Source organism: Capra hircus, chromosome 26 (assembly GCF_001704415.2).
Source record: "Capra hircus breed San Clemente chromosome 26, ASM170441v1, whole genome shotgun sequence".
Taxonomy (NCBI): Eukaryota; Metazoa; Chordata; class Mammalia; order Artiodactyla; family Bovidae; genus Capra; species Capra hircus.
Genome location: NC_030833.1, coordinates 12,051,640 through 12,069,865, shown reverse-complemented (window position 1 = coordinate 12,069,865; position 18,226 = coordinate 12,051,640). Strand labels below are relative to the sequence as shown.

At 39.5% G+C, this 18,226-nt stretch overlaps 1 protein-coding gene across 4 annotated transcripts in view; it reads left to right on the top strand.

Moving 5' to 3' along the window:
- INPP5F (inositol polyphosphate-5-phosphatase F) overlaps window positions 1-18,226 on the top strand; it is a 92,119-nt gene that overhangs the window by 65,163 nt on the left and 8,730 nt on the right. For all 4 annotated transcript variants that reach the window (XM_018041501.1, XM_018041503.1, XM_005698544.3 and 1 more), the window contains 6 exons: window positions 4,132-4,256; window positions 5,554-5,631; window positions 6,535-6,655; window positions 7,876-8,004; window positions 12,384-12,501; window positions 14,414-14,612. In XM_018041501.1, the coding sequence (XP_017896990.1) occupies window positions 4,132-4,256; window positions 5,554-5,631; window positions 6,535-6,655; window positions 7,876-8,004; window positions 12,384-12,501; window positions 14,414-14,612 (770 nt within the window). The remainder of the gene's footprint in view (window positions 1-4,131; window positions 4,257-5,553; window positions 5,632-6,534; window positions 6,656-7,875; window positions 8,005-12,383; window positions 12,502-14,413; window positions 14,613-18,226) is intronic.

The following is an 18,226-nucleotide window of genomic DNA, read 5'->3' as shown; positions in this document are numbered from 1 at the left end:
AAAAATCCCACAAAACAAAACTGTGCCTTTATACATATGCAGTTCTCTTCCATATATACGTGTGTTCTCACCTTCATATGGCATACACATTTTTTTAGGGACGTGCTTAGGTGGCCTGAAAGGGTACACTTCAAACTTGTAGCAGGAGTTACCTTCAGGGAAAGCTGTGGACTAGGTGTGCTCAGGAAGGATGTGACGTTTATCCACATTTGAATTTTTTACAATCTGAAAAAAATGTCATGTATTTGCAGTATGTGTAGTTAGAAGTAGTATTGTGGGCTTCCCAGGTGGCTCTCGGAGAAGGCGATGGCACCGCACTCAGTACTCTTGCCTGGAAAATCCCATGGACAGAGGAGCCTGGTAGGCTGCAGTCCATGGGGTGGCTAAGAGTCAGACACGACTGAGCGACTTCACTTCCACTTTTCACTGTCATGCATTGGAGAAGGAAATGGCAACCCACTCCAGTGTTCTTGCCTGGAGAATCCCAGGGGCGGGGGAGCCTGGTGGGCTGCCGTCTATGGGGTTGCACAGAGTCAGACATGACTGAAGCGACTTAGCAGCAGCAGCAGGTGGCTCTAGTGGTAAAGAACCTGCCTGCCAATGCAGGAGACACAAGAGCTGCGGGTTTGATCCCTGAATCAAGTGCCAAAAAATCCCCTGGAGAAAGAAATGGCAACATACTCCAGTATTCTTCCCTGGAAATCCCATGGACAGGTGAGCTTGGCAGACTACAGTCCATGGGGCTAAAAAGAGTCAGACACGACTAAGCTCAACAGAGCCAATAAGTAGTATCACCTACTTACAGTGGTAACACCTAATCGTTATAAAAATTGAAGTAATACTGAGAGGAGGCAAGAGTACTGGAGTGGGTTGCCATTTCCTTCTCCAGTGTAAAGAAAGTAGAAGAAATAACCTCTTGACCACGCTTCCTGCTCCCTGCTGACTTTCACGACCTGTTTGTACACGTCAATCTTACGGGCGTAGGTATTAGCAGTCACCTGTTCCTCTCTAACAGTACCCCAAGGGTATCCTTTTACCCATCCTCATCCCTTGGGTAATTGTCCTGGGAGGTGGTCCTATGGTTGGTCTGACTCAGTCATGGTGTCAATACTGTTGCTCTTGCCTGTGGTTGGTATAGGTGTGGGCCAATGTATGTTTTTGGCACTTTGACCAACGAGGTCTAATGTGAAGAGAAGTCTGCTGGGAGGCTCCAGGCAAGATTTCCTACTCTAATAAAAAGAAATGCAGGAACCCACAGTCCCTCTGTGGTGGTTGTGTCTGGGTTTGACTGGTAACTGCTGCAACTTTAACCAGGCTAGTTCATTAGTTTGAGGATTGATCAGTATGTGAAAGATGGTAGAACAAAAGAGCTGGTATTGGTAACTACTCAATAAAGCAGTTCCAGAACCATGCAGCCTCCAGACTTCTGAGGTTCAGAACAGACTTCTGTCCTGAGATTTGAGTCAGAGATTTGTTATTTGCAGCAAAGAAACATCTTGGCACGTGCATATATATGCATTCGAAATTTAAGTCAAAAGAAGGCTATAAGCTATACCATATACAATACTGTTCTGCAACTATTTTCACATAGTAGCTGATGGCTATTATTCAACGAGTTCTCCACTGGTGGACCTTTAGGATATAGTTTCTGCTTGCTATTCTAAAATTCCCCAGAGAAAATCTTTTACACGTTTTGAAATATGTATGTGCTTTATAGACTGAATTTCTAGAAATGATATGGCTGGATCACACATTCAGTTCAGTTGCTCAGTTGTGTCCACCTCTTTGTGACCTCATAGACTGCAGCACGCCAGGCGTCCCTGTCCATCACCAACTCCCAGAGCTTGCTCAAACTCATGTACATCAAGTTGGTAATGCCATCCAACCATCTCATCCTCTGTTGTCCCCTTCTCCTGTCTTCAATCTTTCCCAGCATCAGGGTATTTTTCAATGAGTCAGTTCTTCATATCAGGCAGCCAGAGTATTGGAGCTTCAGCTTCAGCATCAGTCCTTCTAATGAATGTTCAGGACTGATTTCCTTTATGATTGACTGGTTTGAACTCCTTGCAGTCCAAGGGATCACACATTAGATTAACTTTAGGTTGATACCCACTACTCAGTTGCTTCCAAAAAGATCATTCCAGTTTATACTCTTAGCAGCGAGAGCCGGTACCCATTTCTCCACATATTCACCATGCTGTCCATATTTAGCATTCAGTTTTTGCCTGTCTGTAGACTAAAACTGGTTTTCTGTTTTAAAATTTACGTATCATTATTAACAAAGTTGCAGATCTCATGTATATTGGCTATTTGTCTATTTTCTCTTCTGAATGTCTTCTGAATCCTTTACCTGTATTTTTCTTACTGAATTTATAGCACTCTATTTTAATGGTTTTTGTATTGCAGGTGTATTCCCCTAGGTAGTCCTCTATTTTTCTTAATGTTTGCTTATACTGTCATTTGTACACAGAGGTTTTAAATGTTCATGTTGTCACATCTGTCCATCTTTTTCTTTATGCTCTCTGGTTTTTATTATGCTTGGAAAGTCCAGTGACTTTCCCATGTTGGCATGGGAAAAATCATGCCAACATTATTCTTGTCTTTTTATAACTTGAAGAAAAATACCTAGATCATTAATGCATCTAGAATTTCTTTTATATATAGTGAAGGGGCTAACTTAAGTCCCTGCCATGTAAACAGACAGTTATCCCAATATCATTTATAGTATGCCACTATGGAAACAGTGTCAGACTTTATTTTGGGGGGGCTCCAAAATCACTGCAGATGGTGATTGTAGCCATGAAATTAAAAGACGCTTACTCCTTGGAAGGAAAGTTATGACCAACCTAGATAGCATATTCAAAAGCAGAAACATTACTTTGCCAACAAAGGTCTGTCTAGTCAAGGCTATGGTTTTTCCAATAGTCATGTATGGATGTGAAAGTTGGGCTGTGAAGAAAGCTGAGCACTGAAGAATTGATGCTTTTGAACTGTGGTGTTGGAGAAGACTCTTGAGAGTCCCTTGGCCTGGAAGGAGATCCAACCAGTCCATTCTGAAGGAGATAAGCCCTGGGATTTCTTTGGAAGGACTGATGCTAAAGCTGAAACTCCAGTACTTTGGCCACCTCATGCGAAGAGTTGACTCATTGGAAAAGACTCTAATGCTGGGAGGGATTGGGGGCAGGAGGAGAAGGGGACGACAGAAGATGGGATGGTTGGATGGCATCACCGACTTGATGGACATGAGTTTGAGTGAACTCTGGGAGTTGGTGATGGACAGGGAGGCCTGGCATGGTGTCATTCATGGGGTCACAAAGAGCCAGACACGACTGAGCGACTGAACTATAGTATATTACAGTATAGTAATATATAGTATCTACAGTATAGTCTGTGTATAGTATAGTCCATATTCTCTGAGAATGATATCATCGTAGCTTAGATTCCTCAGTGTTCATAGGTCTGTCTTGGCCATCTGTCTTGTTCTGTTGAGTTGTTCATTTTTCCACACTCATACCATAGTTTTAATCACTAGATTTAACCTATGTTTTGCTCTTCAGTGGGACAAGTCCTTTATTGGTTTTCAAAAATTTTCCCATATTATTCACTTTCCCAGAAAAACTTTAGAATTAACTTGTGAAGTCTGTACAAAGATCCTGTTCAAATTTTGACTGGAATTGTTGAGTGTGTAGATTAACCTGGGGAGCCCTGACATCTTTACAATGTTGAATCTTGCCATCCAGCACCATGGTGTCTCTCTCCATTTACTCAGGTTTTCTGTGTTTCAGCAACGTTTCATAGTGTCTAACATGTAGGGCTTGTATATTTCGTTAAAAATTATTCTAGAGATTTAAAATATCTATCATAAAGGAACTTGCTTTCGACTTGTATTCTAATAGGTGATTGCACATGTATAATGTGTAAAACTATTCTTGCCATTGATGTAAATTCTCATAAACCTAAGTGTAACAAATGAAAATCTAATTTTATAAGGGAAAAAACTGATGCTTGAGTGGATTAACTTCTAAGTCTGGGTACAAAATATTTCTAAAACATAACTCTAAATAAATTCAGTGAAAATCATGAATCTCAGATCTGATTAACTGAACTTTTTCTTTTTCCCCACTCTCACAGGTTATTATTAATTTGGTAGACCAGGCAGGAAGAGAGAAAATAATTGGTGATGCCTACCTGAAACAAGTGTTGCTCTTTAACAACTCACACCTCACCTATGTTTCATTTGATTTCCATGAGCACTGGTAAGATGGCTTCCTGAAAAATTGTATAAATCTTAATTATGTTGAATTGGTTCCTAGTGCTTTTCAGGTCAACTGTATCCTTCTACTTTTCTGTCTATTCATTCTATTAATTTTTGAGAGTTTGATATTGAAACTCCAAGTAAAAATCTTAATTTTTCTACTTAAAAGAATTGTAATGTATAGTATAACTTTGTTCTGTATTTTCCAAGTCTCCTGTAAATGTATTATCATACTTTCATAATTTAAGAAAGAGAAAAAAAAAGATGGCTTCCTGAGATGAGTTTTGATCAGGTCCAGTATTTGTAGTAGTTGCTGCCACAGAGAAGGCAATGGCACCCCACTCCAGTACTCTTGCCTGGAAAATCCCATGGATGGAGGAGCCTGGTGGGCTGCAGTCCATGGGGTCGAGAAGAGTTGGACATGACTGAGCAACTTCACTTTCACTTTTCACTCTCATGCATTGGAGAAGGAAATGGCAACCCACTCCAGTGTTGTTGCCTGGAGAATCCCAGGGACAGAGGAGCCTGGTAGGCTGCTGTTTATGGGGTCGCACAGAGTCGGACACGACTGAAGTGACAGCAGCAGCAGCTGCCACAGAGACCTTAGTTTTTCATCTCTTTTTTATTGGGAAGAAAATCTTGTTCTCATTGTTAGAAAGGAGAAGATGATCATTTCTTAGTTCCATTTTCATATTGGTTTTATTTTGCCTAAAAATTTAAGTTAATTCTTCTTGAAATATTCAGTCTTTTTTTTCCAAAATGACTTCAAGACTTAGAGTTCCTTTTTCTCCTTTTATCCTTCACTTAATTAATGGAGCTTTTTCTTTCTGCTTGAGTTTGAGCCTGGCAGGAATAATAGCATTCCCTTACTTAAAACTCATCCTGCTGGCTCGTCTTCATACTCTGTTAGCAATAATGCTCTCCCTTGGGATAAGTTCACTAGTTATCTGGAAAACAACGATCATTTTGATGGTAATTTTAACTTGTGTGTATTCTGAAAGCAGATTTCTTTTGTCATAAGCCTGGCTCTAGTGTTGGTTTATTTACCTAAGTATTGAAAACAGTGGTGGGGAAAGAAGCTTCCAGCGGCTGTGATCTCTTTCAGTGTATTCTTAAGCATATTTTCTTTCATAATGCAGATTACTTGTAAATATTTATATAATTTCCCATATAATTTATAGTATTAATCTCATATTTACAGTAATAATTTTAATTTTTCCAAGCTATCTTAGATATCATATCTTAAGCTTAAAAAATATTCTTAAAGATGTTTTTCTTTCTTTTGGCATATATTTTAGCCGAGGAATGAAGTTTGAGAATGTCCAAACACTAACAGATGCCATTCATGACATTATTCTTGACATGAAGTGGTGTTGGTAGGTATTTCATAAGAAATCAGTTTGACAAACTCTTGGTCTGTCAAATCATATGTTTTTTGTCTAGTACCAGTAAGCGTTAAAATAATAGCAGGCTGGGAAAGACTTTTTGTTTTTCTTGTTTCACTTCCAGATTCCTATTCTCCTTTTCAAAAGTATTAGTCGTTAGGCATTGTTAGCTTTGAACAGGAAGAAGGTGTCAGGTGACTGACAAAATGGAGCAAAGTGCTCTATTACTGTTCTTTAATTCCTTCTAATCCTTTGTCCGCTACATTTCTTCTTGGTCCCTAACATGGGAAGGAAGGCTTAGAGGTATTTGGTCTCAGTTTTGAGACATTTAAAAATTGCTGGAGAAGATGATTCTCAGACTATAGGAGGGAGAAGTAGGAAGGAGAAATTGGCTTAAAGAACAGAAGAGAACATTTGATTAGATTTTAAGGCCACAGGTGGCCAGAGGAATTAGATGAGTGAGGCAAGCTTCATGATTCCACCCTGGGTGGTAGAGTGAATTAGTCTGTACAAGCTCATTTAGATGCATTTCTGCTTGAAGTCAAAAAGCAGGGAACAGGATGTTGTTTTAAAGTGCCTTCTGGTTTTAAATGTGTAGATAAGAATAGCTGGGGTTGTGTCAGCTCTGCCTAGTAATTGTGTGATTCAGGATAGTCATTCTGCGTCTCAGTTTTTTCTTTTTATTTCAAAATGAGGGTAATATCTTCCTAGTCAGGTTATTGTATAAATTAACAATAATGTCTACAAAGGTCTCAGTAATGCCTGCCGCATGATATTCCGAGCAAATAGATAACCAGTGTTGCTGTTGTTATCATTATACTGTAAAGAATTGTGGGTTTTGAGAACTTTTAAGTTTTTCCTATTGTAAAGTAATTCCATACTGTTTTTGAAAAGGGTTGATCAAGCTGGAATAATATGTAAACAAGAAGGGATTTTTCGAGTTAATTGCATGGACTGCCTGGATCGCACCAATGTGGTCCAAGCTGCCATTGCACGAGTGGTCATGGAACAACAGGTAATTTGGAGTCCACTGGATTGTAAATATTCATTTCCAATTTTTTCACTTGTAAACAAGTAGCTAAAATCTTCCTGCCATAGAACATTTACAGCATGCAACCATCCTTGTTGCTTTAAAACCTGGGAAGTACAACCTTTGCTAGAAATCAGTTGAATCAAGTGGCGTTTTCTTAAGTACTCATTTTAAAAACGTGAGGCCCAAAATTTAATAATGTAGTGGGTGGCACTGTGTAGTCATTTACTTTTTTCTCTCAACTACACACTCTCCCGCCTGTTCCTGGGGCATGGGGTCTGCACACCACCTTTCTGCTCGACTACCTGCTTCTGCCAGTAGGGGCTTTCAAGGAAGACTATGAGGCTGAAGGAGGGAAGAGGGACACGTTTATTCACCTGCCTTATATTCCCATCATCAGCACCCTCTTTGGGGCTGTGAGTCCTTGGCATCACAGAACCAGCCTCTTCCCTTTGTGCCCCAACCCTCCTGGTGGCATCTGTTTCCTGTAGTTATTACATCTCTTACCTCTGTGTCTGGTTTTAGATCTCTCATCCTTCCAACACCTGGGTGATGAATTCCCAAGGTTGATATTGCTCTCATGGTGGTTTGTTTTGTTTCCCTGATAGAACCTTGTGACTGTCCTTAGAGGAAGTCTTCTACTGTTGCACTGAAGCAGCTAGGCTTTGGTGATGAAGCCCTGGCCCTACCACATACTAGGTGTTGACCCCATGCAAAGAACCCAGCCTCTCCAAACTTCTTTCATTTCATCCATAAAATGAGGGTACTAAAGGGTACTGATCGCATAGACTTGTTATGAGGAATAAATGAGATCGTTTATTTTAAGAAGCTCTTAGCATATGGCGCCAGACTTAATCTTCACTGAGCACTTACTGCTCTGCTACTATTAATGTTTTTGTTGTATCCAAATGATTTTTTTGATAGTTAGCTTCACTTCATAGCCACATTTAAAAGAAAGATACAATAGTATGAGTCTATACATTAAAAATGACACCAGGATGGTATGAATGTTTTATTCTGTTTATTCAGATGTAGCAGTTCATAAAGCTGTCTCTCAAGTGGTACTTTACTTTAAAAAAGTCTGAAAACATTTCTTGAAGGGTCCTAAATTGTACACGCGTATGCTTCCTTTTCTCTGCAGTATATGTTTTATACTATGATTTCCTGGCTTATCTGCAGTTAATCTACCAATGCATTCATTTTAGCTGAAAAAATTAGGTGTGATGCCCCCAGAGCAGCCATTACCAGTGAAATGCAATCGGATTTATCAGATAATGTGGGCCAACAATGGTGACTCCATTAGCAGACAGTATGCTGGGACAGCTGCTCTGAAGGTAAGTATCTGTAGCCAGCATCTGTGGGTCATTCTGTGGGACACAGAGTGTGGTTTAAAACCAACTTGGCTTTTGAGAGAAAAGCATGTGGGTGGTAGGTCTATGTAGTTGACTCTGGAATGTTTGGGTAAGGCAGGGGTCACACTTCCAAATTCCTGCAGGTGCCAAGTCGTGTGACTTGAACTGGCCACTCATTAGCTTAAAAGGAGAGATAGGCAATGTGTACCTGAGAAAGAGCATATGCTGACTCACTCAGGAAGGTGCTGTTCTGCTACTTCTAATGGGGCTAGAGGCCCAGGGTTGCCAGAGCTCTCAGTTTTCAAGGGAGTTTGGAAATCTAGAATTTTATATGTAATAGTTGGTTTTTAAAACTTTATACAGACAAAATAAAATGTGTCAGTTGGTGGGATTTGGATCCCTAGTATAATTTGCCTCCTCTAAGTTTGAATCCCAGCCCTGCCTCTTACTAGCTCTGTGACTGTGGGCAAGTCACTTAAATTCTCTGTGTCTGTCTCTACATTTATAAAACAGGAATAATTCTAGGCTCACTTCAAAAAAAGTGGTGTGGGATTATATGAGCTAATACGTTAGATCTTAGATCGTTCCCTGACACACAGTAAATGGTGAAGAAATGTTTTATTATCTTTTTGTGATTATTTTACATAAAGTCTTTTGAGGATCCTACCAAGCTGATCTTCACAGAATTTAATATAAATGTAAAATTCAGTCACTGGTTACTAGATACTCCCTCTCTTGGCAATAGGAAGTGGTTGAATTAGTTTAAATTAGGTGTATAGTTATTTTTCTTCAAGGTAAATAGTTCACCCCAGAATATTTGTCATAACAAATCCTGAATAAAATCCTAAAGACTCCACCAGAAAACTGTTAGAACTAATAAATTAATTCAGTGAGGGTGCAGGATACAATATCAACCTATGAAAATTGGTTATTTCTATATACTAATATAGAAAAATATACTAATATAATTTTCCAGTACTCTTGCCTGGAAAATCCCATGGACAGAGGAGCCTGGTAGGCTGCAGTCCATGGGGTCACTACTAGTCAGACACGACTGAGCGACTTCACTTTCACTTTTCACTTTCATGCATTGGAGGAGGAAATAGCAACCCACTCCAGTGTTCTTGCCTGGAGAATCCCAGGGACGGGGGAGCCTGGTGGGCTGCCGTCTATGGGGTCGCACAGAGTCGGACACAACTGAAGTGACTTAGCAGCAACAGCAGCAGCAGCATATACTAATAGGGATTATCTAAAAAAGAAATAAAACAATCCCATTTATAATAGCATCAAAAATAGTAAAATACTAAGGAATAAATTTAAACAGGAAGGTAAGAAATCTGTACACTAAAAACTAAGACATTGATAAAAGAAATTGAAAGAACAAATAAGTGGAAGATAGCACAGGTTTATGGCTTAGAAAAATTAGTATTAAAATATTACCCAAAGCCATCTTCAGATTCAGTGTAATCTCTATCAAAATTCCATTGGCATTTTCTACTAGAATAGAAAAAACAGTCCTAAAATTCATTTGGAAACACATGAGACCCCTAACAGCCAAAGCAATCTTGAGAAAGAACAAAACTGGATGCATCCTACTTCAGATTTCAAACTATATTGCAGAGTTGTAGTAATCAACACAGTATGGTACTGGCATAAAAACAGGCACAAAGACCAATGGAATAGAACTAAGAGCCCAGAAATAAACCCACATGTATACAGTCAACTAATAGTTTGACAAGGGAGTCAAGAATAGTCAATAGGGAAATGATAGTCTCTTCACTAAATGGTGTTGTGAAACTAAAATATTTACATGCAAAATAATTAAACTGGACACCATTCATGAAAATTGAATTGAAATAGGTTAAAGACTTAAATATAAGACCTGAAACTTTACTCCTTCAAGAAAACATAGGGAAACATTTCATGACATTGGTTTTAGCAATAATTTTTTTGACTGACACCAAAAGCACAAGAAGAAAAGTAAAAAATAAATAAGTGGGACAACATCAAACAAAAAATGTTTTGCATAGCAAAATAAGTAATCAACAGAATGAAAAGACAACTCATGGAACGGGAGAAAATATTTGCAAACCATATGTCTGAGAAAGGGTTAATATCCAACATATGTAAAGAAGTAATGCCACTCAATAGCAAAAACAAAACAAAACAAAACTGATTTTAAAATGGGCAAAGGATTTGAACATTTTTCCAAAGAAGATATACAAATGGCCAGCAGGTACATAAAAAGGTGCTCAGTGTCAGTAATCCTCAGGGAAATGCAAATCAAAACCACAATGAGCTGTCGCCTGTTGGGATGGCTGTTATCTAAAAGGCAAGAGATAACAAGGTTGGCAGAAAAGCTCACCCCTGTACATTGTTGATGGGAATGTGAATTGGCATAGCCATTATGGGAAATTCCTCAAAACATTAAAAATGGAACTACCATACAATCCAGCAACCCTATTTTATAAATATATATCCAGAGAAAATGACATCAGTATCTGGAAGAAATACCTGTACTCTTGTGTTCACTGTAGCACTATTCACAGTAGTCAAGATCCGGGAAGAACCTACGCATCTGATGCTGAATGAATGGCTAAAGAATATGTTGACAAGGGAAGCAGCCATACACAATTTTATATACATATATATATATATATATATACATATATATATAAAATCGAATATTCAGCCATAAAAGGAAGAAAGTCCTGGGATTTCTCTGGTGGTCCAGTGGTAGGGAATCTGCTTGCCAGTGCAAAGCATACAAGTTTGATCCTGGTCCAAGAAGATCCCACATGCCAAAGAGGAACCAAGCCCGTTTGCCACAACTCCAGAGCCCACTCGGTAGAGCCTGTGAATCGCATCTACCGAAGCCCAGGTGCCTAGAGCCCATGCTCCACAACAAGAGAAGCCACTGCAACGGGAAGCCTGCACACAGCAGTGTAGACCTAGCGCAGCCAAAAATAAATAAGTAAATAGTTTATTTATTTAAAAGAAGGAAATCCTGACATTTTTAGCAACATGGATGAATCTTGAGGGTATTATGTTAAGTGAAAAAGTGAAATCAGACAAACAGAAAGACAAGTCAGTAATGCAGGATCTCTGAACTTCCCTGGTGGTCCAGTGGTTAAGAATCTGCCTGCCAGTCAGTGCAGGGGACACGGGTTCAGTTCTTGGTCCGGGAAAATCCCACAGGCCATGAAGCATCTAAGCCCGAGTGCGTCAACTACTGACACTGGCCCCTAGAGCCCATGCTCTACAAGAGAAGCCTGTGCACAGAAACTAAAGAAAGCCTGCGCACAGCGGCGAAGACACAGCACAGCCAAAATAAGCAAACAGAATGCATGATCTCACTTGTGTGTGGAATTTTAAAAAGTCAGACTCACAGAAACACTGCGATTGATGGTTACCAGAGGATGGGGTAAATGGGGAGAGACTGGTCAGAGTACAAACTTTCCCTTATAAGTTCTGGGGATCTAAAGTACAGCATGGTGACTATAATTAACAATACTATATACACACACAAAATATCATATTGTACACCTTAAACTTATGCAGGGGTACTTTTTAATTATACAAACCTGGACAAAGAGGAATACTTTTTTCCTTTGATATTAAAATTCTTTGGATGCAGCATTCATGTCTCTCTTTTCCATAATAGATTCCTATTGCTAAATTAATATTTTCTGTGAATGACCTAACTAATTGGCAACATGTTCTTCCTAAATTGTCAATTTTAGGACAGGGCCTATTTCTAAGATTGCCTTGAATGGAAATAGTGGGGTTGGGATGGGGGAAAAAAGAGACTGTGCTTTCCCTACCTCTCTAGGGACTTGCTCTGACATCTTTGTTGTGAAAACCAAGAGAAACAAAACAATTAAATCTTCATTGGATCATTCTACAGGGATTGTAATGTGCAGCAAGGTATGGAAACCTTTGCTCTGTCTGTATATACACACAACCACATACACAGGTTAAATACGGTTGTAATACGCTTTAGGGAACTGTCCACATTTTCCACATCAGATATTTGTGTGTTTTGAATATCATACCAGTTGAAGGCTTGAAAATCTTTTTGTTTTGTTATATATAAGTTTTGACCTATAAGTTCTAGATATTCTACAGACTGCCAAGAATGGCTTTACCTTAAAGCACCATCTAACTGTGAAGGTGGATAACACCAGTAGCGTGTTTAGTTATTTGACATGCTTGGATCTGAGTCCAATACTAGTAGATATTTTAATTACATTATTTGGAAATTGTAAAAGCCTGTAGAATTGCAGTATCAAAAGCCCACATTGACTTCAAGAACATTTTTGTGTTTGCATAAATTGTCAAAGTGACTTTTTTCTTGACAGGGTGACTTTACAAGGACAGGAGAAAGGAAGTTAGCAGGAGTTATGAAAGATGGTGTTAACTCAGCAAATAGGTATTACCTGAATCGATTTAAGGATGCTTACAGGCAAGCTGTTATAGGTAAGGAACACAACTGTCTTTCTTTAAAATTTGTTATACTTTCTGTGACTAACATTTTACAGTAACCAACTTCATTAACGTAATCCATATGTTTTATAATACACTTGGGTTTCTCCATTGAACATCTTACCCGATAAATCAAATTTTTACAAGATTAGAATCTGGACAGATTTTTTAGGCTGGAGTGGCAAAAGAAACTGCTCATTTCCTTACATATTTGTCAGTTTGTTATTCATGTAACAGAAGGCAAGGTTGAGGCTCCTGGATTATGGAATATGGTGCCCTAAAACCTCATCAAGTAAAAACTCAATATTCTGTTTTCCTATTACTCAAGCCTGAGAGATAAAACAAAATGATTTTCTTTCTTTGTCTGATGTTTATCATGTGTTCTTGCTGTGGACAAATACACTATCCTTCCTTATAAGCATGATTTAACAGGGTGTTAGGATATCAGACTATCCTAACCAATTCTTATCATTATTTAAGAGAAAAAATGGAGGGTGAATTGCCCAGTGGAATTCATGCCACAGCATATTTTTTTTTAGTGTGACTTTAATTTCCATGAAAGTATTACCTTTTAGGATTAAAGTAAATGTAGAGTATTCTGGATTAGAACCAAAAATAATAGCTTGACATATGGTCTCTAGGAATATTTTTAAAATCCTATTTTTTAACCTAATTATTTATTATATATGAAACAGTAGGGCCCACACATAGGCAATTTAGGAATTTGAGAAGTCTGATGTAATTAAGTTTGGTTCATTTGCCACAGATATGGTATGTACTGATAGGAAAATTGGATTTTAGCAGTTTTTTAAAGGAGAAACTAATACATTTTTTTCTAGCAATTCAGTTAGGTCACTGAGGACCCAGATTCTGTTCCTTTCTCATTTTGACCATGAAAAATATCAGCTTCATCCTAACCTGAAGCTAAATCTCTTCCAAGTTTGAGAGAGACGGGCTAGTAGCAGTCTGGGCTCACTGCTTCTCCATAAAAGGCCAGTGGTTGGCAGTTCTCTCCCAGAAGTCTTACTGTCCCAAACGCGTGTAAGGAGTGGGATTACAATGATTTTGTTAATAAGCCTTGAGCTGTATCCTACACCAGGAGGACGTTAACTATTCAGTTAACGTCTATTCTATTCAGTTCCTTTGCTCAATTTAAAATTGGCTTGTCCCAAACGCGTGTAAGGAGTGGGATTACAATGATTTTGTTAATAAGCCTTGAGCTGTATCCTACACCAGGAAGACGTTAACTATTCAGTTAACGTCTATTCTATTCAGTTCCTTTGCTCAATTTAAAATTGGCTTGTCTTTTTATTATTGAGTTGTAGGAATTCTTTTATTATTGATAATAATTAGTAATAATTCTTTTATTATTGAGTTGTAAGGCTTTCCTAGTAGCTCAGTTGGTAAAGAATCTGCCTGCAATGCAAGAGACCTGGGTTCGATCCCTGGGTCGGGAAGAAAATGGCAACCCACTCCAGTTTTCTTGCCTGGAGAATCCCATAAACAGAGGAGCCTGATGAGCTACAGTCCCTGGGATTGCAAAGAGTCAGACATGACTGCAACTAACTTTCACTTTCAGGAATTCTTTACATATTCTTGGATACAGTTCCCTTATAGATGATTTTTAAATACTCACTTCTACTCTGTGGGTTGCCTTTTAACTTTCATGGCATTTTCCTTTGAAACACAAAAGTTTCTAATTTTGATGGTGTCCAGTTTGTCTTTTTGTTGCTTGTGACTTTAGTTTCATAAGGGAAAAAAACCCCTATGCCTAGTCCAAGGTCACAAAGATTTATGCCTGTTTTTTAAAATGAGAATCTTGTTTTAGGTCTTGTATTCACTTTCGCTTTTGAAAAATGTATTAGTAAACCAAGAAGATGATAGATATCAATACTTTCTACTCTAGATTTGATGCAAGGCATTCCAGTGACAGAAGATCTTTATTCCATATTTACCAAGGAAAAAGAGCATGAAGCTTTGCATAAGGAAAATCAGAGAAGCCACCAGGAACTAATTAGCCAGCTCTTACAGAGTTACATGAAGTTACTGCTGCCTGATAATGAAAAGTTCCATGGTGGCTGGGCCCTTATTGACTGTGACCCCAGGTAAGTTGGAGTTGTGTCCTGGTGACTAATGTGCTTAAATTTTGGATGTTAAGCTGTGCTAATTATTGCTAGCAGTTGTCCATTAGGCTGTGGGCATGGATGCAAAGTGCATGGCAGTTGTCAAATACATGGCTGGTACTAAGGCAAGCTGACAAGGCACTCAACTTCAGCTGTAAAATTAAAGGGGCACGAAAAAACTCAGTAATGAGGTAAAATAGGATAATGTAATATCTGATTTTTTAAAAACCCAAATTGTGAAACTAAAATTCAAAGCTTGTTTCATGGGTCCTCCCCTGCCCCCAGCCCCAGCTCATGCCCCAGAAGCTAGGTTTATTGTGTTAATGCACAGAACCGCGTGCACCAGGAGGTTTAATGATGCTCGTTACTTTGATGGGTTGTTAAGTGGTCCTGGTCTTTCATAAAATGAATAGGCCAACTAATACTCTACATTCTTTTTAAAACAAAAACCATCCACTTTCAAGTGGTTCTTTAAAATATCAGCTGAATGGCAGGATCCAAATTTATCCACCAGATTGCTTGCTTTCAGGCTAAAATCTAAAATTATAATTTTCAATATTATGAATCAGAAATACTTCAGAAAATTCTAAGCCAAGCTTTGAGAGTAAAAGAGTCTATTTAGATTTTATCTTTTTTTTTACATTTTGTATGTTTTTTAATAAAAGGGACATAAAACAAGCTTGCAAGAACAATGGAATGCAAGGGAGTATTTACATATACGATAATGAATAAAAAATGATACTGACTGTAGGTTCATAAGGAGTCCTTCCATGCCTTCAAGTTCATGGATTATTTCGCTTTGATAGTCAGTACTGTGGCTCAGAGGTTAAAGCGTCTGCCTCAAATGTGAGAGACCTGGGTTCAATCCCTGGGTCGGGAAGAGCCCCTGGAGAAGGAAATGGCAACCCACTCCAGTAGTCTTGCCTGGAGAATCCCATGGACGGAGGAGTTTGGTGGGCTACAGTCCACGGGTCGCAAAGAGTCAGACATGACTGAGCGACTTCACTTTCACTCTCACTGTATGTATGGATGCAATTTTTGGACTCTTAAAGAGATGAGGTTTTCTGCCCATTTGAATTTCCAAAGTTAACTATATGTCTCCATCTTTTTTGTTGTTGTCGGATATTTATTAGGCTGCCTTGGGCTTTAGTTGCCACGCATGGGTTCTTCATGTCACATGGGAGCTTTTGTTGTAGCACGTGGACTCCCTAGTTGTAGAGTGAGGGCTTAGTTGCCTGACCAGGGATCAAACCCATATTCTCCATAGAGCAAAGTGGATTTGTAACCACTAGACCACCAGGGAAGTCCCTATATTGCCATCATGATTAGACAGTTCTTTAAGAACTGTCCTTCTTATGAGAGATACTTTGTGGTTATCATCCTTTCTATTACTGCTAAAATTTCTTTAAATTTGCTACTGGTATTTATCATTTGCAAGGCTTAAAGATTTTCTAGATGGTGGATAGTTTTCCTTTTCTCTTGAAGGGAGATGTTTGGAAACCTGCCCTTGGGCTATCTGAGGTTGCTAGAGAGCCTTTGAATAGTCTGTCTACTGAGACAGAGATGTAGACCCAGAACAGGTGGCCCCTAGTTGAGGACAGCAAGAGTAGCTCTGGGAGTGGCTTTGCAGGCTCAGATCCTGGACAGCATGTGGTGGCCTCAGTCCCTCAGGCTTGGGGGTGCAGCAGTTTGCACCTGTCTGCCTCCAGCTGCATGTATACTTTTTAAAAACGTGTGTGTGTGACGTTGCTTCAGTCATGTCTGACACTGCGACCCCGTGGACTGTAGCTTGCCAGGCTCCTCTGTCCATGGGATTCTCCAGGCAAGAATACTAGGGTGGCTTGCCATGTCCTCCTCCAGGGGATCTTCCTGACCCAGGGATTGAACTCGTGTCTCTTATGTCTCCTGCAGTGGCAGGGGGTTCTTTACCACTGCTGCCACCCAGAAAGCCCCAAAATACCTATATTGAGATGTAATTCATATAGCATACATTTCATCCATTTTAAGTATATAATTGGGTGGTCTTTAGAATATGCTCAGTATTGTAAGACCATCATTTTGGTCAGTTTTAGAACATTTTTATCACCACAAAGAGAATCCTTGTACTCCATCCCAACCCTCATCCCCTAAGCAACCACTAATCTACTTTTATCTTTCTGGATATGTGAATTCTGGACACTTCATATAAACGTAATCATCAATATGTGGCCTTTGTGACTGGCTTCCTTCACTTAGCATGTTTCATGGTTCATGGGTGTTGTGCCATGTAGCAAAACTTCATTCCTTTTCATGGCTGAATAGTATTTCATTGTATGGATAGACCATGTTTTCTTTTTTTACTCTTCTTTTGGGCATTTATGTTTCCACCTTATGGCTCTTCTGTTGCAAACAGTGATGTTGTGAATACTTATAAACAAGTTTTTGCTTGAACACCTGTTTTTCTTTGGGATATATACCTAGGAGAGGAGATGGCCAGGCTACTATGCTTAACTTTTAAGACACCACCAAACTATTTTCTTTGGTGGCTGCACCAGTTTACATTTCCACCAGTAATGTGGAAGGGTTCCAGTTTTTCCATGTCCTCACCCACACTTTTTTTTTTTCCTTTTTTCCCCCATGTTTTTTTTTTTTTTTTAATTGTAGTCATCCTAGTGGATGTGAAGTACTGTCACATTGCGGTTTTGATTTGCATTTCCCTCATGACAATTGATGTTGAAGATTTTTTCTTGGGTTTGTTGGATATTTGTATGTCTTCCTTAGAAAAATGTCTATTCAAATCCTTTGCTCATTTAAAAAACTGGGTTGTTTTGTTGTTGTTGAGTTGGGCCACATGTTTTTGTCAATAAAACTTTATAGGAACGGAGCTGGGATTAGGGTGAGGCAAGCGAGACAGGGTTGGACAGGTTGCAGAGTCGGATCCTATCTTTATTTGAAATGTCGGATGTTTTGTTTATCATCGTATGTTTGCATTAATTTTGATTTTTTAAAAATAATGCATTAAAAACTTTCGTTGATGTCAGGTTTTTTTTTTGGCACCCCCATAAATTTTGTGCCAGAAACCAGCACCTCACTGACTTCACTGCAGTTATGGTCCTGTTTAATTTTAAACATATGGCAGAAAAAGTTACGGCAAGCCGTTTTCAAATGCTTGGTCCTGCGCAGGCAGCAAGAATGGCTGCCCTTCCCTTTTCCTTTATCTCCCAGGGCTCCAGTTGGAACTGTCCAGCCACCTGGAGCCCACCCTCGGGCCTTTTTATGTTAAACCCCCGAGCACAGCTCAGTTAATTCCCCGCAGACAGCCGCTGGCGTACACAGATCAGACCTCCTGGTTGTCCCGTGGCCACTGCTGCCGCAGGGAGAGCTGACTCGAGTGACAGCCCATAAGCGCTGGGTGGTGCACTTGTGGCTGAAGGAGGAATATTTAACGTGACAGGAAATCGGGGGACCGTCCAGGTGCCCTTCAGCATCTGCCCACTCTTTATTTGGTCCAACTCGTTCTCGCTTTTTCTTACACCGAGAGCAGCTGACTACTGGTACTCGTACTAGTGGACTCACGAGGCGCGCGGCAGTGCGGGGAGGCGCTTAGTCACCGTGCC